This window comes from Ixodes scapularis, unplaced genomic scaffold (assembly GCF_016920785.2).
Source record: "Ixodes scapularis isolate PalLabHiFi unplaced genomic scaffold, ASM1692078v2 PGA_scaffold9__187_contigs__length_104089568, whole genome shotgun sequence".
NCBI lineage: Eukaryota > Metazoa > Arthropoda > Arachnida > Ixodida > Ixodidae > Ixodes > Ixodes scapularis.
The window spans coordinates 79,007,480-79,029,283 of record NW_024609884.1 but is presented as its reverse complement, the minus strand read 5'-3'; the positions used below and the strand labels follow the sequence as shown (position 1 = coordinate 79,029,283).

General features: G+C 49.1%; 1 protein-coding gene and 2 long non-coding RNA genes across 5 annotated transcripts; 1 reads left to right on the top strand and 2 right to left on the bottom strand.

Annotated features, from left to right (window-relative positions):
• On the bottom strand, nucleotides 1-4,155 carry LOC115319710. 2 transcript variants are annotated; one of them, XR_005798177.2, is made up of 2 exons: nucleotides 4,013-4,155; nucleotides 1-162 (listed from the first exon to the last, which is right to left on the bottom strand). XR_005798177.2 is itself a non-coding variant. In XM_040209826.3 (2 exons), exons 1-2 carry the CDS (start codon nucleotides 4,016-4,018, stop codon nucleotides 2,846-2,848), a joined length of 858 nt encoding a protein of 285 aa, XP_040065760.3. In that variant the 5' UTR covers nucleotides 4,019-4,155; the 3' UTR covers nucleotides 2,629-2,845. The 2 variants fall into 2 exon arrangements, 1 of the variants encoding a protein (XP_040065760.3); XM_040209826.3 differs by lacking the exon at nucleotides 1-162 and adding an exon at nucleotides 2,629-3,697.
• A 2,001-nt stretch (nucleotides 4,156-6,156) lies between these two features.
• On the top strand, nucleotides 6,157-12,014 carry LOC121833757. 2 transcript variants are annotated; one of them, XR_006076818.1, is made up of 3 exons: nucleotides 6,157-6,352; nucleotides 7,034-7,406; nucleotides 11,892-12,014. It is a non-coding gene; the product is annotated as an uncharacterized LOC121833757 (long non-coding RNA). The 2 variants fall into 2 exon arrangements; XR_006076817.1 differs by having other exon boundaries at nucleotides 7,034-7,434.
• Nucleotides 12,015-15,340: 3,326 nt separating this feature from the next.
• Nucleotides 15,341-21,207, bottom strand: LOC121833756. Its single transcript, XR_006076816.1, has 2 exons — nucleotides 19,930-21,207; nucleotides 15,341-15,463 (listed from the first exon to the last, which is right to left on the bottom strand). It is a non-coding gene; the product is annotated as an uncharacterized LOC121833756 (long non-coding RNA).
• Nucleotides 21,208-21,804: the final 597 nt, after the last annotated feature.

Sequence of the window (21,804 nt, the reverse complement as noted above, 5' to 3'; positions counted from 1 at the left end):
ACGTTGGATTGATGATTGACACAGCTTCAGCAAACCTTAATGGGCAGGTGATCGTAGCAACTTCGCCGGGAAGGCCGTTCCAGTCTGTTGCAGTACGGGGGAAGAAGGAATTGAAAAAAGTGGCAGTTCGAGTGCGGTGACGGGTGACCTGCAATGGGTGACCTGTTCGGAGAGAGATGCGGGCGTGGGGTACAATGTAGGGCGCGTGATGGAGCGGAGAATAGAAAAACTTGTGAAATAGACATAAGCTAGCAGTTTGGCGACGAGAGGAGAGGTCTAAAAGGCCCGATTCAGCTTTTAAGGATGAGATACTAACTTTGTACGAGTAAGATGAGTGGATGAATCTGGTGGCGCGGTTCTGAACCTGTTCGAGTGCATAACTGAGATAGGCTTGGTGCGGGCTCCAGATGGGGGATGCGTATTCCAGCTTTGACCTTACGAGTGATTTGTATGCTAGCAGTTTTATGCTTTGAGGAGCGGTACGTAGATGGCGTCTTAGAAATCCTAAACTTTTATTTGCTGATGAGATAATGTTAGTGACATGTGCGCGCCATGATAGGTCGCTACCTAAGGTGACACCAAGATATTTATAGGACTGTACTAGTTCGACGGGAGTGTTAGCAATTGAATAGGGGAAAAGGAAAGGGTTGGTTCGGCGATGAAAGGACATGAGTTTGCATTTATTAGGATTAAGTGACATGAGCCAGTGGTCGCACCATTCCTGGATGCGGTTGAGGTTTTCCTGTAGATTGATTTGGTCAGAAATGTTAGTAACTGGTTGGTAAATAACGCAGTCATCGGCAAACATACGGATTTGGCAAGTAACGTGTAAGGGTAAATCGTTAATATATATGAGGAATAGCAGTGGGCCCAAGACGGAGCCCTGGGGAACACCTGATGATACTGGTAGGCAGTTGGAGGACTGGTTATTAACGAGGACGGACTGAGAGCGATTAGTCAAAAATTCCTGTATCCATTTCAAGACGTCGGGGTCTAATCCTAGCCGAGAAAGTTTTAGTAGCAAGCGTCTATGAGGTACTTTGTCGAAGGCTTTTGCAAAGTCCAGGAAGATAGCGTCAGTTTGGCAGTTAGAGTCGAGATAGGTATGCAAGTCGTGGAGAAAGAGAGCTAGTTGAGTTTCGCAGGAGAAGTTCCTGCGAAACCCGTGCTGAGAAGAGTGAAAGAATTGGTTAGAGTCCAGGAAGTTCATAACGTGGGTATAAATGACGTGTTCCATGATTTTGCAGGGTACGCTTGTTAAGGAAATGGGTCGATAATTTAATGGAGAGTCCTTGTTGCCTGATTTGAAAACGGGAACGACCTTCCCCGCCTTCCAGTCATCTGGAATGCCGCCTGTGAAAAGTGACTGCGAGAACATAAGTGAGAAAAATGATGAACATACATGGTTACAATTCTTCAAAAATTTCGAGGTGATTTCGTCGACGCCCGCTGATGATGACAACTTGATGTTATCAATAATAGACGAAATACCGGCAGTGGAAAATGAAATGGGGTGCATTTCCGATTCAATAGTTACGATTACAGGTGGGAGTGGTGCGTCGGGCTCTTGAGTAAACACTGATGAGAACGCGATATTAAACATGTTAGCGCACTTACTATCGCTAAGCACATTCCCCGATTCATCGGCAAGAGTTAAACCGGGAGTCTGCTGAGGGTTTATGACCTGCCAGAACTTTCTTGGGTTACTGATTAATATGTTTGGTAAGTCAATAAGGAAAAATGAGCGCTTGGCTTCAATGATCGCGTTTAAATATGTTTCTTCGGCCTCGTAGTACCTTTCCCACGCGCATGGGTTTGGTTTTGACTTCGCAGAGCGAAAAAGACGCTTTTTTTTATTTTCCAGCCTCTTAAGGGTTTTAGTGAACCATGGCTTCTGTCGGCTAACACGAAAACTGATTTTAGGAATAAATGTATTTATTAATTCGTTAAACTTGTTCTTTAGTAGTACCCAATTTTCATGGATGGATCGACTTTGATAAGCAGCCTCAAAGTCAGTAAAAAAATTGGTTAAATGGTTATTTATCGCTTCATAATTTCCTTTGTTGTAGAGGCAAATTGTTTTATTTTGAGAAGGGGGCAACGTCGGCGAAAACATAAAATCAGCGTGAATGACCTTATGGTCACTAATTTCCCGTAGGTAAGTAATTGACGACATACTGTCAGGACGGTTGGTTAATATTGGGTCCAAGAGACTTGCAGTCTCTTGCGTGACACGTGTTGGCTCAGTTAATATTTGGGACAGGTTAAAATTGAGGCAAACATCGATAAATTCTCTCGTTTCTGCGTTGCTCGTTGTTGTAGGCGCCAGGTTAGCCCAATCGACATATGGGTAATTAAAATCGCCAAAAAGAAGTATGTGGGCATTGGGATGTTTTGCAGTGAGGTGGCACAGCATATCGTTAAGCTGCCCCGGAAAATCGGGACTATTATGCGGCGGCCTGTAACAGACACCCAACAGCACTGTTTCAGGAGCGGCATGACAGATGAGCCAGAGTATTTCCAGATCGGATTTAGTGTTAATAGTAGTGCATGGTATTTGATGGTTTACGGCAATGAGAACACCTCCCCCGCGAGTACCTTTGTGATCATTACGAAAGAGACGGAAATTTGGCAGGTACGCTAAAACTTCGGAGTCAGTAACATCACTGGTTAGCCAAGTTTCAGTGAGCACAAGTACATTGCATTCAGAAGATAATACAACGCCAGATACGAGTTCGCGCTTCGGAAGAAAGCTGCGTATGTTAGTAAAGATCACCGAAAAAGAAAGATTAGTTCGAGGGGCACGTTGGGGGCGTGTTGTAATTTTCTGTTGACGGTGCGATTGCTATGAGATTTCTTTGACTGATTGGCATGATTCATCGAAAACGTAACGTTTTGCGCCGATAAGCAGTGTTTTGTAGCGCAAAGAAAAGGGAGCAGATTTGCTTCTAGCAAAGGCAAGGAGGTGCTTCCGTGCGTTGCGAACTGAGCGGGAAAAATCTTCGCCCATGCTGAAGTTAGTACCTTTTAGTTTACGGCCATTCGAAAGGATGGCTTCTTTAGTTTTGAAAAAGGAGAAGTTCACTATTATTGGTCGTGGACGCTCGACCGAATGACGCCCGAGGCGGTGGGCACGTTCTATTTCTTTCGAGTCTAATGTTACATCAAAAAGTTCAGAGCAAAGGCGAATGATTCTTTGTTCGGACTGGGCAAACGTCTCTGTAGGTGAGGGATCGGACACACCATAAAATATTAAATTCTTTCGTCGGGATCGATTTTCAGCGTCGTCCACACGGGCCTCAAGGTCAGAGACCTGACGAGCCGCGTGGGCGGCCCTGGTCACCGTGGCCTCCACCTCAGCACGTAGCGTGGAAAGGCCTTGGTAATGACCCTCCAGGTCAGTCATCCGCCTGCCTAGGTCCGATATGGTCCTATCGGTTATCTGCAGCTGACTTTTTAGGCCCTTTACCTCCTCGATGAGTTTAGTTTGACCTGCAAACAGCTTCTGAAATTCGCTTAGGATTTCACTTGAGGTAACAGGACCCGGATTAGTCTCTACATCTCCAGACAACATCAGTAAGCGGCGGATGACTTGAGCACATTCTCTAGCAACGGCAATGCAACACTGCAGGCTCGGCAGCTGTACTAAAAGATAGTTGCTCGATTTCTTAGACGAGCTAACGTATGACAGACCAACCTGCATGGTGTAGGACAGCGGGTTAATAGACCGTGTTGTGGCACAGCCACCGAGCCCACAGAGTGCAGTCGCCGGATGTTGTTCTTTTATGACTGGCGCATCTGTTGACGTCGATGACGATGGTGCTTCCCACGATGAACTGGGGATCCACGGATCAGAAGACAGCGCCACAAGGTTTAGCGGCGCGTTTGCTGTTGATGACTGCCAATCTCTCGAGCCGTGCGCGTGGCGAAGGGGCGTACTTTCCGTGGCGATAATCCAGGTATCATTCAGGAAGGCTGGAACCATGACGAGGGTGATGAACGAGGTAAGGACCTGCATGGTGTAGGACAGCGGGTTAATGGACCGTGTTGTGGCACAGCCACCGAGCCCACAGAGTGCAGTCGCCGGATGTTGTTCTTTTATGACTGGCGCATCTGTTGACGTCGATGACGATGGTGCTTCCCACGATGAACTGGGGATCCACGGATCAGAAGACAGCGCCACAAGGTTTAGCGGCGCGTTTGCTGTTGATGACTGCCAATCTCTCGAGCCGTGCGCGTGGCGAAGGGGCGTACTTTCCGTGGCGATAATCCAGGTATCATTCAGGAAGGCTGGAACCATGACGAGGGTGATGAACGAGGTAAGGACCTGCATGGTGTAGGACAGCGGGTTAATGGACCGTGTTGTGGCACAGCCACCGAGCCCACCTCGGTGGCTGTGCCACAACACGGTTGCTATTCGGTGTGTTGCTGCTGACGTAAGGCCCAAATCAGCGTTGCCTGTCGTCGACAGGTGACGCTGTGTATCGTTCAAGTAGCTGACAATGCCTACCAGCGTCGCCTTTATCTAGGCTCAGAGTTGTGACCTCGTAGAGTGGTAATAGGTGTGTAGCTAACTTGGTAGACGGCACGTGTAGATCCAGGTACGGAGAAGTAGAATTTACAGGGGGCCCACAGTTGCAGACCACCATTCTCATGGAAGCTCTCAAGGGACACAAGTCGGTTCCTAGATGCAGCAGCCCAGCATTGAAGTCAAGCATGCACTCGTGTGCTTTGAGAAAATCTATGCCAAGGATGCACTGCCCAACAGCCGCAACAATAAAAGGCACTTCAACTTGAAGTTCCCCACGGTGAAAGGCACGGTTGTGCAGCCCAGGAACCATGTCCCCTGTTTTGGTTTGGACAACACAGCTTTCGAAGTTTGGCAGCTAGGACGGCTCGGTTCGCCTTCAGGAAAACTTTCGGGTGGATTAGAGAGGCTGTTGTCCTACTATCGACAAGTGCGCACACTGGCACACCGTCGATGATGACCTGGATGTAGATAAAAGTTGAAGTTGAATTACGAGTTGGCGTCATTATTGTTGTCGAATTTCTGCTCCCATGGCAAATGTCACGCTTCAGGCACTGCTCCCGCAAATGACCTCGCAGGTGGCCATTCCAGTAAATGAAAGCTGGAGGAACTGTGTCCTTCCAGTGGAACTCTCAAATTGCAGACACGTAAATCGAGATGCCTGTCGAGCGGCTCGTACCTCCAAGGCACGAGTGTGTGCTGCGCAAAGAGTTTTCGAGAGTGCTAGACGAAGTGCATCTTGCACCTGGACAGACGAGATGGCATCAATAAATGCCACGGTGGCGGCAGTCACAATTTTTTCGTGTGGGCAGCCAGGGAACGTAACACGGGCGAGGCGGTCGATGTCGTCGGAGAGATGCGAGATTGTCTCTTTTGGAGACTGACGGCAGCTGTGAAGTTGTGCATGATGGAGGCACCGGAGCGGCCCTTCTCTGAAGCGCTGGTTTAATGCTGCGACCAAGCACGGGCAAGATTGTCAAGCTTCAGGTGGCAAATGATGCATTAGATTCAAGGCTGGTCCAGCTAGATGGGTGGCCAAGACGAGCATTTTGAGCCTCCGCCCAAAAGTTTGCGACCACAATGATGTTGAATTGTGAAATATAAGGCCTCCAAGGAGCGCTACCGTTGTGTGTGGAGGGTTTCAGGCGCAGACATGGAAGTCCCAATGGGTTCTGGACTGGAACGTTAACGGCACAGAGCTCCTCGGGTTCATAAAGTTTGGCCACCAGGCGATGTAGACGTTCGGTGACCGGAGCAACGAGCTTGAGTATTACCTTAGAGCGGTAAACCGGAACCCACTGCCTGCAGCGGAAATGGCACCCCCCGATTGCCGCCATCTTGCCTGTTTGCCACATTAGTGATCACGTGACTTAAAGATGACTGCGCCCAGAGGTGGGTCAGATCAGATTGGCCAGATCACGGTCAGCAGATGGGCACTCTGGGGATGTGTTCCAATCTTACTCAAATAGACCCGAGTTATTCCGGCGAATCAAGTCACGTGACAAGACAGGTTGACGCGGGTAGGTTTTTGAACGCAACGGGTACAAGACCTTTTCCCAAGTGTGAGATAGAGTAAATTTTGGAACACGGCGACACGGCCGCCTGAATGGGAGCCACTGTAGCCGAGCCGAGCGCGAGTGTGTGCGTGTGCGAGCTGGTCGGGGGCGGCTGGTGCGGCGACGGCGGCAACGGCGGTGCGAGTCGCATTGAACCGCGATGATCGTGCTGTGGGAGATTGGAAAATCTCCATGCGTGCTATGTTTGGCTAGGCAGACGATGAACAAATAGAGCTGGGTATGAACGTATGGCACAAGATCTAACCAGGTATGGGCACCGATCCGAATCGGTCGTAGTACATGTCAAACATCGCGTGGATATCTCGCATGAAAGTTTTGCATTCTCTCTGCACTCGACCTGCGGAATGTTCATTGCTCTTAAGGATAGGTACGCAGGGCATATGGAGTGTCTGCGATTGGAAGCCGAGAATGAATGCGTGAGAGGTTTCGGTGCTTTCGCGTGACTAAGGCTCGAGGATACGGTTGATCACGTCAGACGTTCCCGGCCGATTTTCTTTTACGTCCGACCCATATTAGGTTGCTATAGGTTGCCGTGCCCGTGGGGAACGGCACTGCTACCGTAAGTTCGCGCTGTGATTTGTAAGCATGGTCCTCGGAGTCCTGAGCCCTCGGCGCACACCAGGCGCCGTCTTCATATATAAGGTCTCTACCGCGCATACGTCCGACGTACCTTTGAAAAAATCGGCCGAGTATGTCCAACGTATGTAAGGAATGCCTTCCGGGTACGTCCAAACTACCTTTAGTCACAGCGTTAATTCTCTGCTTGCAAGGCGCCGGTAGTCGTCTGTAGGTGTCAACACGGCTGAGAATAGTTGATGGAAACCAATGTCGTTGGTCAAAGTTCTCAAGACAGTGCTTACTCGCTCGCGTCGAAGCTTGTGAACGGTTACACCTGAAACCACTTTATGTCTCTTTTTTTCGGATACAGCTTTTTCCGGGATACCAGCAAGCGCTACAGCTGTTGCGCCGTCTTGTTACAGAAGGACTGGGCATCCGCAGACACAAGTGCAGTCCTTCAACCACTGCTGGTGTCAAGTGCAGGAAAATAACAAGGGGCTCACAGATTTTTGTTCTCTGGTACAGAGCAGCCGAGACAGCATAATGCTGGATTGTAACTCTGTTGTTACAGTGTCTTTCACCAAGCACAGCTGTTCCGGGGACGGCCACGTGCTGTCTTTTTGCCTGTTTGCTACGGTCGACACGGTGGAGGCAGGTCGTGACATTGCACGGACGGCTGGACACCGAAGCGACGCAGGCTGACCATCAACCTTCTCAAGGGTGACCCATCTTCAGCCTCCTGAGTACGCTGAAGGCATCATACTCACCTAGGTCTGGTGCCATTGCAGCAAAGCACTTCTGCGCTTCACGAGGCATGCTTGCTTCTCTTTTTATGACTTTCTCTCGGGGCTCTGTCAGCATCTTCTTTGACTCTTGCTTTTGTTCGAGCGGTCATTTGGATCGTGAGAGAAAATAGTCTGCAGGGACTGCTGTCCCTGTCCAATATAGTGCCTTTAGCTTTCAGTGACGTCTTTCAGAAGCGACTACTAACAAAAGTCTCCGCACTTTCTCTACACTGGCATGGATCGAAAGCATCCTTACACATATGTCACTCCAGAGGCACTCCTGTAGCTTCTGGCGTACCAGAAAGACATCTAGTTGAACCATTGCTCCCTTTTGTGATTTTTTTTTAAAAAACTTGCCCTATCCTTGTCTTTTAGTGTTTTTCTTTTCTTCTTATGTCTGTGTCATTTACAGAGTCATATCAACCACACAAAACTTAATGTAACTTTGAAAGTTATGTAGACCTAAGTAATGGTTAGTTACACATCAAAATATCTGCCGACATTTGTTCACTGCTTACTCCATTAGCATGCTGCCTGCGATGCGTCTCCGACTGGTGTGTTTACCGATTCTGAAAAAGTGGTCCCTCAATTTCCTCTCGGTGACGTCATACAAGCGTCATGCTGTTGCCGGCCGCAATCCTGGCAGTGTCACAGCAGCGCGGGTGAACGTGACGGACGCCTGTTTTGCTGCAGGTCGCTCTTCAGTGTTGCAGTCCACGGAAGTTTTGGCAGCTAGAAGTTGGGACACCCTGACGACAGCGACACTCGTGTTCGGTTGTTCTACTCGCAGCCTTTTCGTTAGCATTTCTACGACCAACCGCCAGAATCACGACATGCAACAGCATGACACTTTGGCTTCTGTGACGTCATTTGTTGCCACTTTGGGACCACTTTTGATGTATGGGCAGCATAGGACGCTAAACACACCGGTTGGAAACACGCTACGGACACCATACTATATATAACCTTGACATGGAATCTGTCTTGCACTGTGAATGTCTTGTACATTTCTCTCGCTACCTTCTCTGGAATGCCGTTTTCTGATTCAAAGCGCATCCTTGATTTCTTATGCTGTAACCTCCGTCTGGTTTTTTCATCTGTCAACTGCCTTGCTTATGTTGAAATAGTGCGACCAAAACTAGAATATGCGTCCTCGGTGTGGGAGCCACATGTTAAATGTCTCTCATCCAATTTCAGGGGTGGATGCAGGAATTTCCTGAGGAGGGGGGGGGGGGGGGGTCAGGTGTTGGTCAGCGTACCATATCTTTAGGAACCCCCTCCCCTTCTCCCTCGTTTCACGCCCTAAATTTTACGCATGCAGAAATCAAGAGGGGGGGGGGGGTCAGGATATCCGGACCCCCCCTCTAAATCCGCCCCTGCCCAATCCGGATTTGGTTCAGAATCGGGCTAGTACTCGCTTTATTCTACATTTTAGGTTTGGTAGCATCACTAAACTTAAATGCAACTTAAATGCAGTTTTTTTTTCAAACTCCCCTGTGTTCATATAGGCATATTAGTAAACTTTGTCTCCATCATAGGTTTTAATTCCTGCATGATTTATTCATCTTGCCACCGCATCGGATATTCCCTCGCATTGATCACTGTTCCTCTCAACAGGCCTGTCGACTTTAATGGCCTGTCTGAAGCCACTGTTTCCCTCCAAGACATTGACTCCTTTCGTGACATATTAAGCTCAATATTTTATTAAATCACTCCATTATGCAATACCCTAACCCCAGGGCTCTTAGGATACTTAAAATAAATAAACAAAATGAAAAAAGTCGGTAGTTGGAAAGAAACTGGACGATTCTTGTCGTGAGAAGCCAAGTCTTTTGATATGTGGCGCCAAGTCTTCATAAATGGTGTTTTGCAAACAGAAGCCAGGCTCAGATGGCAAATGTAGCACAGGTTTAGTTATTGTCCACGAAAGAGCACGAGCTTGTTGAAGTATTGCCGGACGGGCACTCCCCTTTCCTCGGCACTTTGCTGCCGGCACATGTGGTGAATCCTCAGCTGAAAGTAGTGTGCCAGCATCTTCTTGAGCATGACAGAGAAGTGAGATTGATTGTCAATTGTTTGTGCAACAAACAGGTGGTCGAACCTCTTGAAGGATGGTGACAAGGAGACAATACTCAATGTCTCGGTTTGCAGCCTGAGAAGCCAGTTCCGCCCTCCCTTGGCCACTGTGTCGAAGTTTCTGCGAAGCACCTTCTCGGCAGTGGTGCAGAGATGCAGAATGTCTGGGGATGGACTGTGGAGACCGCCCTTGTCCTTGACACGCACCAGGTCACATTTGTCAGTGGTGAGAAGTGCAATCCTTGCACAGTCCGGGCATTTTGCGTCTTTTGCAAAGTGAACGGCCACATTGCCCGCAATGTATTGTACAATGCTCTCGGCAAACTCCGAGAGAGGCTTGTATCCTATAACCCAGGTGGCGTCGGCGTCGTCCTGGCTTGTGTCAGCTGTCGGGTCTTGCTGGCGCTTGTCCGACGAGCTCAAAAGGAGCGTCTCCGTGCCGTCCACCTGACAGTTGCCACGGCTCGAGGGCAGCACATTCGCGATGAGGCACTTCCTGTACGCCGAGCGAAATTCGAGGGCCGTAGGATTGTTGTTGTTGCCCGTTCTGTTCCTGATTGTTGCAAAGAACAATTCGAGGTGGTCTTGACTTAGCTTGCGTGTCAGCAGGCACTTGAGCAAAGGACTGCTGCTCCAAACGAGGTCTTCAGCCAGACCCTTGATGGACTGGAGGGCCAACAGAAATCCAACAATGGCGGTCTTTCTTGGACCTTGGATCAGGGGTCTGCCCGTGGTATCCTTTAGGCCTCTGAGATAGCGCGAGGCTTTGTCAATCCTTGTCAAGATTGTCTCCTTGTTGTTGACGCGAATGGGGGCCTTGCTGCCAAGAGCGAGAGGGTGGCAGGAATTGGTGAGGTCAAACGTGTCGTCCACTACTGCTGCAAACTCGGCAGTGGCCTCCACACCCTCAAAGCCGGGGATCTGCTTTTCCTTGCAGAACAACAAGGCGCAGCTGACGGAGCGGCTTAACGTCTGTGCCGCCAACGACACCTTCATCTTCTGTTGGTGGAAATCGATGTGCCGTCTCCGAAGTTTGTTCCCGGCGTGTAGGCCTTCCTTTTGTTGTAGGCGATCCAAACACATTATGTAATGCCAGGCAACAGTCCTACCCGCACCATCCCTGATGAGCTCCTTTTCAGCCAGCAGGTTTCGCATGAGCTTCAACATGTGGCATGCGTCTAAGATTGCATACACCCTTCTTGACGGGTCGGAGGGGTGAGGGAACCAGCTCTTCATTCTTGGTTCCGCCAGGCTTACGCCAAGCGCTGAGAGCATGGATAGATTGCAGCTTGTGCCGTCGCACGTCACAGAGATGCAGTCGGCACCAGCCTCCTTCAATTTTATCAGGTATTGCTGGACCAAATTGGACCGAACAGTGCCGTCGAGTCCATCAATCAGGGCATATCCCAGAGGTAGCTTCCAGTTGCGGTTGACGGCAACTGCCAGGAAAACAAGCGCGTGCTTCGCATATGCAATGCAGTCGTCTTTGAGGATGCCATGGCCCAGGTCGCAGTAGCCTACAACTTCCTTGCCGTCCCAGTCCGCTTGTTTCTTTATACTAATCTCATCTACCATAAGGCTGATGAGGAGAGGTCCTTTCTGAGCTTCGTGGGAAACTTTTTCGAAGCACTCCTTTGTGAAGCCCGGCTTCGCACCAATCACGGCTGCCCATTTCCGAAGTGCGCTGGGGTGAGGCAGTTTCACATGTTTGCGCAGAAATTTGTAAGCTTTGGCCGAATAGAAATGCAGTGTCAAGGCAAACTTGCGCACATCTTCCGAGTAGCTGTTGTTTGCCTTTCCTGTTTTTTTCAGCACAATGTCTCGCAGTGTGCCACTGAAGATGTTGTCCAGGATGGCTACCGCTGGTTGAGGTAGCTGTGCCCTGAGTTTCTTCAGCAGCGCATTGAGTTTTTTTATCTTCATTCCCTTCCGGTTCGCCTTTCTTTTTGCTTGTCTTAGGATCTTCTTGGCTTTTCGCAGCTTGCGCTTGCTGGCAGCTAGAAGCATCCTGTCCCGTCGTGGAGACACAACTGTGTAGCTGTGGTCGCCAGAGCAGGTGGCCGGCCGTGAGGATGGAGCTTCGGGGCTGCTTGACGCTGCTTGAGAATCTGCTGTGGATGGGGCGTGTGGAGAGGGAAAGTCAGTCTGGCGGGACCGTTGAGATCGGACCACTTGGGAGGTGGAGGGAAAGTCAGTTCGGGGGTGTTGTTGAGGTCTGTCCGTTTGAGGGGTGAACAGTGTGGGCACTGCTCCTTGTTTGAGGTTAGTCTTGCCAACAAGCCTGTGGAAGCAGTCATTTTCGAAGTGCTCTGAACACAGCTTGGAGAACTTGGTGGGAGTCCAGTGTATGCATTCCATTTTCTGCAGCCATGCCTGGAGGAGTTCTGGATGTCTCAGTGGAAATCTGCGGGAGACAACGAGGTCGGACTGTCAAAACACCGAAACAATGCTGTCTTTCAATAAAGCAAATACATATTTGTGCATTTCTAATTATTGTTTGTGTGCATTTTATTATAGAAAAATATGCTTATTCTAAACTACCCCTTCTGCCTCATTTATATGCCACTAATATTTGAAGTTTCTGAAACATTTGTTGCAAGTATGACGAGCAGGTAATTTGAAATGTTTCAAACCCAATTTGGAGTAGTTTAGATAATGTGCTTCAACCACAGAGCAACTTTCAAATATGTGCGGTTGTCCTACATAAATGTGCCCAAAACTGCAAGTTTAAATCCAATGATTGCGCTTGCTTGCCTATCGCATATTTAACTGTATTATAATGATGCGACTTAATTATGCCGAAATGCGGGCTAAGGTTCGTAAAGATCGCAACGCAGTTGGAAAGAGTTGACCGCAGTAATTTGAGAGTTAGTGGAAAGCTTACCCGTGGAACGTTATTGCCGAGTCCTTCTTGTACCTGTTAGTACAGTTAGGAGCCGCGCACGAATGCGGCATAGCTTTTAGAGTTCAAATCAAGTTGGAAATAAAATGGCAAAGGAATCGGACACGACGAGCTGACAGCCTCTGAACCACAGGAATATGCGCAGTCGTCTGCTATCTTTTGGCCGCAAATTCAAACGAAGCTTGATTGAAGTCAATGTTGTAGATTACTTTATTACATCAGTTATAAGCACTAAAAAACTGTGCCACTTTGTCAACATTGCAGTTATAACCAAAATCACACAAAAAATTGCGCGCCAAAATTGTCGTCTGCTACTCTTTGCGCGCCCTAGCTGCTGCTGTTCAATTCCATGAAATGCCCAAACCGGCATCTTCCAGCGATAATACGAAATCGGCATACACATATCAAGCAACAAATAGGAATTTCCGTTCTCAGTAGCATGCATTAATACAAACTAGAGCACTGCACGGGCCGGAATTTCTAGGCCCGGCCCGACCCGGCCCGGTAGAGACACGGCCCGGGCCCGGCCCGAGCCCGACAGAATTTTTAATTTCTAGGCCCGGCCCGACCCGGCCCGGAAGAGACCCGGCCCGGGCCCGGCCCCAGCCCGACAGAATTGTTAATTTCTAGGCCCCGCCCGACCCGGCCCGATGGCTGTAGCCCGAAATAACCCATTCCCGTTTGAACCCGTCCTGTTTCGATCCGTTCCCGAAACGAGCTCCCCATTTGAACCCGTCCTGTTTCGACTCATTCTTTAAACACCCTTCCCATATGAACCCGTCCCGTTTCGACCAGTTCCCTAAACGCCCTTCTCGTTTGAATTTGTCCTGTTTCGACCCATTCCCTAAACGCCCTTCTTATTTGAACCAGTTTCCGAAACACCCTTTGCGTTTGAACGCGTCCCGTTTCAACCTACTTGTATAAGGCCCTGCACATCGCAACCTCTTCGCAAAAAGTTTCCATCGTTCTAAGCCTGGTCTGCGCACCTTTTCTGTTTAAGAATGTGTTCTGAAGTAGCTTTACATGTAAACGCGTTCTTAAAATATACAACCCTTTCAGGCAAGCTTAAGTTTAATATATTCCTACTTAACCCCTTAAAACGTTTTTTTTTTCAAGATGGTTCCCAAAACGTGCAAGCGCGGAACGGACTATGTACACTGCGCGACACTGATAGCGCGAACACGACGTTGGCTCTTTTTTCGAATTTTACTTCGAAATGGTGTAAGTAGGCATTAAAGTATACCGCTTAGGTCTGTGGCCCAAATGAGCACTTCTAAAGACACTAATAGTTTTGAAAACAGCCTTTTGATTCTATGAGATAAACATAAAAACACGACGATCGCTTGTTCGCGCTAATGTAGTGTCGCGCTCTGTGCAATAAGGGAGTCTTAGAATAGCGTACTCAAGTACTTTGGGCAAGCTAAAATTAGCATCGCGATAGGTTTTACATCGCAACGCTATTTTTACGGTACCCAAAGCGCTTGCGTACGTTTTTCTAAATCTTCCTAATAGTGAACTAGATATTTTGAGTGCGATGGATCAGACAGGTTGACAAGCATATGACTGGGACTTTATTTTGTTTACAATTTATAACACAACCCTCGCTCACACGGAAAAAGCTTGAAGGCTTTCTAGCTTCAAGACGTCTTTTAGTTATTATTTTTAACGAGGCTGTAGTGAATTTGCACTTCGCTTTTTTTTGTATTCAATTGACCTAAAAGATTAATGAGCAAACTTCTTGCTATCAACAACAATTTATGATTTACGGGACAAGATTGCCCATGCACGGCCCGGGCCGGCCCGGGCCGGCGCGGCCCGAGAACTTTTTTGTTCAAGCCCGAGCCCGGCCCGGGCCCGAGAAAATGCGTGCTACCCGGCCCGAGCCCGGCCCGCGGGCCGGGCCGGGCTCGGGCTTTCGGGCTGGCCCGGGCCCGTGCAGTGCTCTAATACAAACCCCCTTGACAACGGTGCACATTTCAACACTGCACTGTGGTGGAAGCATCTTGCAGGCACGCAAGTATGATTTCAAACATATCACTTCGATAGTCTATTGTCTAATGCATGCTACTGAGAACGGAAATTCCTATTTGTTGCTTGATATGTGTATGCCGATTTCGTATTATCGCTGGAAGATGCCGGTTTGGGCATTTCATGGAATTGAACAGCAGCAGCTAGGGCGCGCAAAGAGTAGCAGACGACAATTTTGGCGCGCAATTTTTTGTGTGATTTTGGTTATAACTGCAATGTTGACAAAGTGGCACAGTTTTTTAGTGCTTATAACTGATGTAATAAAGTAATCTACAACATTGACTTCAATCAAGCTTCGTTTGAATTTGCGGCCAAAAGATAGCAGACGACTGCGCATATTCCTGTGGTTCAGAGGCTGTCAGCTCGTCGTGTCCGATTCCTTTGCCATTTTATTTCCAACTTGATTTGAACTCTAAAAGCTATGCCGCATTCGTGCGCGGCTCCTAACTGTACTAACAGGTACAAGAAGGACTCGGCAATAACGTTCCACGGGTAAGCTTTCCACTAACTCTCAAATTACTGCGGTCAACTCTTTCCAACTGCGTTGCGATCTTTACGAACCTTAGCCCGCATTTCGGCATAATTAAGTCGCATCATTATAATACAGTTAAATATGCGATAGGCAAGCAAGCGCAATCATTGGATCTAAACTTGCAGTTTTGGGCACATTTATGTAGGACAACCGCACATATTTGAAAGTTGCTCTGTGGTTGAAGCACATTATCTAAACTACTCCAAATTGGGTTTGAAACATTTCAAATTACCTGCTCGTCATACTTGCAACAAATGTTTCAGAAACTTCAAATATTAGTGGCATATAAATGAGGCAGAAGGGGTAGTTTAGAATAAGCATATTTTTCTATAATAAAATGCACACAAACAATAATTAGAAATGCACAAATATGTATTTGCTTTATTGAAAGACAGCATTGTTTCGGTGTTTTGACAGTCCGACCTCGTTGTCTCCCGCAGATTTCCACTGAGACATCCAGAACTCCTCCAGGCATGGCTGCAGAAAATGGAATGCATACACTGGACTCCCACCAAGTTCTCCAAGCTGTGTTCAGAGCACTTCGAAAATGACTGCTTCCACAGGCTTGTTGGCAAGACTAACCTCAAACAAGGAGCAGTGCCCACACTGTTCACCCCTCAAACGGACAGACCTCAACAACACCCCCGAACTGACTTTCCCTCCACCTCCCAAGTGGTCCGATCTCAACGGTCCCGCCAGACTGACTTTCCCTCTCCACACGCCCCATCCACAGCAGATTCTCAAGCAGCGTCAAGCAGCCCCGAAGCTCCATCCTCACGGCCGGCCACCTGCTCTGGCGACCACAGCTACACAGTTGTGTCTCCACGACGGGACAGGATGCTTCTAGCTGCCAGCAAGCGCAAGCTGCGAAAAGCCAAGAAGATCCTAAGACAAGCAAAAAGAAAGGCGAACCGGAAGGGAATGAAGATAAAAAAACTCAATGCGCTGCTGAAGAAACTCAGGGCACAGCTACCTCAACCAGCGGTAGCCATCCTGGACAACATCTTCAGTGGCACACTGCGAGACATTGTGCTGAAAAAAACAGGAAAGGCAAACAACAGCTACTCGGAAGATGTGCGCAAGTTTGCCTTGACACTGCATTTCTATTCGGCCAAAGCTTACAAATTTCTGCGCAAACATGTGAAACTGCCTCACCCCAGCGCACTTCGGAAATGGGCAGCCGTGATTGGTGCGAAGCCGGGCTTCACAAAGGAGTGCTTCGAAAAAGTTTCCCACGAAGCTCAGAAAGGACCTCTCCTCATCAGCCTTATGGTAGATGAGATTAGTATAAAGAAACAAGCGGACTGGGACGGCAAGGAAGTTGTAGGCTACTGCGACCTGGGCCATGGCATCCTCAAAGACGACTGCATTGCATATGCGAAGCACGCGCTTGTTTTCCTGGCAGTTGCCGTCAACCGCAACTGGAAGCTACCTCTGGGATATGCCCTGATTGATGGACTCGACGGCACTGTTCGGTCCAATTTGGTCCAGCAATACCTGATAAAATTGAAGGAGGCTGGTGCCGACTGCATCTCTGTGACGTGCGACGGCACAAGCTGCAATCTATCCATGCTCTCAGCGCTTGGCGTAAGCCTGGCGGAACCAAGAATGAAGAGCTGGTTCCCTCACCCCTCCGACCCGTCAAGAAGGGTGTATGCAATCTTAGACGCATGCCACATGTTGAAGCTCATGCGAAACCTGCTGGCTGAAAAGGAGCTCATCAGGGATGGTGCGGGTAGGACTGTTGCCTGGCATTACATAATGTGTTTGGATCGCCTACAACAAAAGGAAGGCCTACACGCCGGGAACAAACTTCGGAGACGGCACATTGATTTCCACCAACAGAAGATGAAGGTGTCGTTGGCGGCACAGACGTTAAGCCGCTCCGTCAGCTGCGCCTTGTTGTTCTGCAAGGAAAAGCAGATCCCCGGCTTTGAGGGTGTGGAGGCCACTGCCGAGTTTGCAGCAGTAGTGGACGACACGTTTGACCTCACCAATTCCTGCCACCCTCTCGCTCTTGGCAGCAAGGCCCCCATTCGCGTCAACAACAAGGAGACAATCTTGACAAGGATTGACAAAGCCTCGCGCTATCTCAGAGGCCTAAAGGATACCACGGGCAGACCCCTGATCCAAGGTCCAAGAAAGACCGCCATTGTTGGATTTCTGTTGGCCCTCCAGTCCATCAAGGGTCTGGCTGAAGACCTCGTTTGGAGCAGCAGTCCTTTGCTCAAGTGCCTGCTGACACGCAAGCTAAGTCAAGACCACCTCGAATTGTTCTTTGCAACAATCAGGAACAGAACGGGCAACAACAACAATCCTACGGCCCTCGAATTTCGCTCGGCGTACAGGAAGTGCCTCATCGCGAATGTGCTGCCCTCGAGCCGTGGCAACTGTCAGGTCGACGGCACGGAGACGCTCCTTTTGAGCTCGTCGGACAAGCGCCAGCAAGACCCGACAGCTGACACAAGCCAGGACGACGCCGACGCCACCTGGGTTATAGGATACAAGCCTCTCTCGGAGTTTGCCGAGAGCATTGTACAATACATTGCGGGCAATGTGGCCGTTCACTTTGCAAAAGACGCAAAATGCCCGGACTGTGCAAGGATTGCACTTCTCACCACTGACAAATGTGACCTGGTGCGTGTCAAGGACAAGGGCGGTCTCCACAGTCCATCCCCAGACATTCTGCATCTCTGCACCACTGCCGAGAAGGTGCTTCGCAGAAACTTCGACACAGTGGCCAAGGGAGGGCGGAACTGGCTTCTCAGGCTGCAAACCGAGACATTGAGTATTGTCTCCTTGTCACCATCCTTCAAGAGGTTCGACCACCTGTTTGTTGCACAAACAATTGACAATCAATCTCACTTCTCTGTCATGCTCAAGAAGATGCTGGCACACTACTTTCAGCTGAGGATTCACCACATGTGCCGGCAGCAAAGTGCCGAGGAAAGGGGAGTGCCCGTCCGGCAATACTTCAACAAGCTCGTGCTCTTTCGTGGACAATAACTAAACCTGTGCTACATTTGCCATCTGAGCCTGGCTTCTGTTTGCAAAACACCATTTATGAAGACTTGGCGCCACATATCAAAAGACTTGGCTTCTCACGACAAGAATCGTCCAGTTTCTTTCCAACTACCGACTTTTTTCATTTTGTTTATTTATTTTAAGTATCCTAAGAGCCCTGGGGTTAGGGTATTGCATAATGGAGTGATTTAATAAAATATTGAGCTTAATATGTCACGAAAGGAGTCAATGTCTTGGAGGGAAACAGTGGCTTCAGACAGGCCATTAAAGTCGACAGGCCTGTTGAGAGGAACAGTGATCAATGCGAGGGAATATCCGATGCGGTGGCAAGATGAATAAATCATGCAGGAATTAAAACCTATGATGGAGACAAAGTTTACTAATATGCCTATATGAACACAGGGGAGTTTGAAAAAAAAAACTGCATTTAAGTTGCATTTAAGTTTAGTGATGCTACCAAACCTAAAATGTAGAATAAAGCGAGTACTAGCCCGATTCTGAACCAAATCCGGATTGGGCAGGGGCGGATTTAGAGGGGGGGTCCGGATATCCTGACCCCCCCCCCCCCCCTCTTGATTTCTGCATGCGTAAAATTTAGGGCGTGAAACGAGGGAGAAGGGGAGGGGGTTCCTAAAGATATGGTACGCTGACCAACACCTGACCCCCCCCCCCCCCCCCCCCCTCCTCAGGAAATTCCTGCATCCACCCCTGAAATTGGATGAGAGACATTTAACATGTGGCTCCCACACCGAGGACGCATATTCTAGTTTTGGTCGCACTATTTCAACATAAGCAAGGCAGTTGACAGATGAAAAAACCAGACGGAGGTTACAGCATAAGAAATCAAGGATGCGCTTTGAATCAGAAAACGGCATTCCAGAGAAGGTAGCGAGAGAAATGTACAAGACATTCACAGTGCAAGACAGATTCCATGTCAAGGTTATATATAGTATGGTGTCCGTAGCGTGTTTCCAACCGGTGTGTTTAGCGTCCTATGCTGCCCATACATCAAAAGTGGTCCCAAAGTGGCAACAAATGACGTCACAGAAGCCAAAGTGTCATGCTGTTGCATGTCGTGATTCTGGCGGTTGGTCGTAGAAATGCTAACGAAAAGGCTGCGAGTAGAACAACCGAACACGAGTGTCGCTGTCGTCAGGGTGTCCCAACTTCTAGCTGCCAAAACTTCCGTGGACTGCAACACTGAAGAGCGACCTGCAGCAAAACAGGCGTCCGTCACGTTCACCCGCGCTGCTGTGACACTGCCAGGATTGCGGCCGGCAACAGCATGACGCTTGTATGACGTCACCGAGAGGAAATTGAGGGACCACTTTTTCAGAATCGGTAAACACACCAGTCGGAGACGCATCGCAGGCAGCATGCTAATGGAGTAAGCAGTGAACAAATGTCGGCAGATATTTTGATGTGTAACTAACCATTACTTAGGTCTACATAACTTTCAAAGTTACATTAAGTTTTGTGTGGTTGATATGACTCTGTAAATGACACAGACATAAGAAGAAAAGAAAAACACTAAAAGACAAGGATAGGGCAAGTTTTTTAAAAAAAAATCACAAAAGGGAGCAATGGTTCAACTAGATGTCTTTCTGGTACGCCAGAAGCTACAGGAGTGCCTCTGGAGTGACATATGTGTAAGGATGCTTTCGATCCATGCCAGTGTAGAGAAAGTGCGGAGACTTTTGTTAGTAGTCGCTTCTGAAAGACGTCACTGAAAGCTAAAGGCACTATATTGGACAGGGACAGCAGTCCCTGCAGACTATTTTCTCTCACGATCCAAATGACCGCTCGAACAAAAGCAAGAGTCAAAGAAGATGCTGACAGAGCCCCGAGAGAAAGTCATAAAAAGAGAAGCAAGCATGCCTCGTGAAGCGCAGAAGTGCTTTGCTGCAATGGCACCAGACCTAGGTGAGTATGATGCCTTCAGCGTACTCAGGAGGCTGAAGATGGGTCACCCTTGAGAAGGTTGATGGTCAGCCTGCGTCGCTTCGGTGTCCAGCCGTCCGTGCAATGTCACGACCTGCCTCCACCGTGTCGACCGTAGCAAACAGGCAAAAAGACAGCACGTGGCCGTCCCCGGAACAGCTGTGCTTGGTGAAAGACACTGTAACAACAGAGTTACAATCCAGCATTATGCTGTCTCGGCTGCTCTGTACCAGAGAACAAAAATCTGTGAGCCCCTTGTTATTTTCCTGCACTTGACACCAGCAGTGGTTGAAGGACTGCACTTGTGTCTGCGGATGCCCAGTCCTTCTGTAACAAGACGGCGCAACAGCTGTAGCGCTTGCTGGTATCCCGGAAAAAGCTGTATCCGAAAAAAAGAGACATAAAGTGGTTTCAGGTGTAACCGTTCACAAGCTTCGACGCGAGCGAGTAAGCACTGTCTTGAGAACTTTGACCAACGACATTGGTTTCCATCAACTATTCTCAGCCGTGTTGACACCTACAGACGACTACCGGCGCCTTGCAAGCAGAGAATTAACGCTGTGACTAAAGGTAGTTTGGACGTACCCGGAAGGCATTCCTTATATACGTTGGACATACTCGGCCGATTTTTTCAAAGGTACGTCGGACGTATGCGCGGTAGAGACCTTATATATGAAGACGGCGCCTGGTGTGCGCCGAGGGCTCAGGACTCCGAGGACCATGCTTACAAATCACAGCGCGAACTTACGGTAGCAGTGCCGTTCCCCACGGGCACGGCAACCTATAGCAACCTAATATGGGTCGGACGTAAAAGAAAATCGGCCGGGAACGTCTGACGTGATCAACCGTATCCTCGAGCCTTAGTCACGCGAAAGCACCAAAACCTCTCACGCATTCATTCTCGGCTTCCAATCGCAGACACTCCATATGCCCTGCGTACCTATCCTTAAGAGCAATGAACATTCCGCAGGTCGAGTGCAGAGAGAATGCAAAACTTTCATGCGAGATATCCACGCGATGTTTGACATGTACTACGACCGATTCGGATCGGTGCCCATACCTGGTTAGATCTTGTGCCATACGTTCATACCCGGCTCTATTCGTTCATCGTCTGCCTAGCCAAACATAGCACGCATGGAGATTTTCCAATCTCCCACAGCACGATCATCGCGGTTCAATGCGACTCGCACCGCCGTTGCCGCCGTCGCCGCACCAGCCGCCCCCGACCAGCTCGCACACGCACACACTCGCGCTCGGCTCGGCTACAGTGGCTCCCATTCAGGCGGCCGTGTCGCCGTGTTCCAAAATTTACTCTATCTCACACTTGGGAAAAGGTCTTGTACCCGTTGCGTTCAAAAACCTACCCGCGTCAACCTGTCTTGTCACGTGACTTGATTCGCCGGAATAACTCGGGTCTATTTGAGTAAGATTGGAACACATCCCCAGAGTGCCCATCTGCTGACCGTGATCTGGCCAATCTGATCTGACCCACCTCTGGGCGCAGCCATCTTTAAGTCACGTGATCACTAATGTGGCAAACAGGCAAGATGGCGGCAATCGGGGGGGTGCCATTTTCGGCTGCTGGTTTACCGCTCTAAGTTTACTCAAGCTCGTTGGACCGGAGGCCGTCAAGTCCTCAAAGTGTGATACTGTGCTTTGCAAGAGCTGGTTCTCTTGTCGAGCGTATGAGGCTTCGGCTTGCTCCAGGTGGTTCGAGAAGAGTACCAAGATTTGGGAGGCAGTAGGATTCGAGGCGCCCGGATTTCTGGTGCTGTTGGTACTTGCCGTGCGGTCCCCTTCAGGAGTGGAGACAGGTTCCATCCTCGGAAGGAGGAGTCTGCCGGGACAGAGAT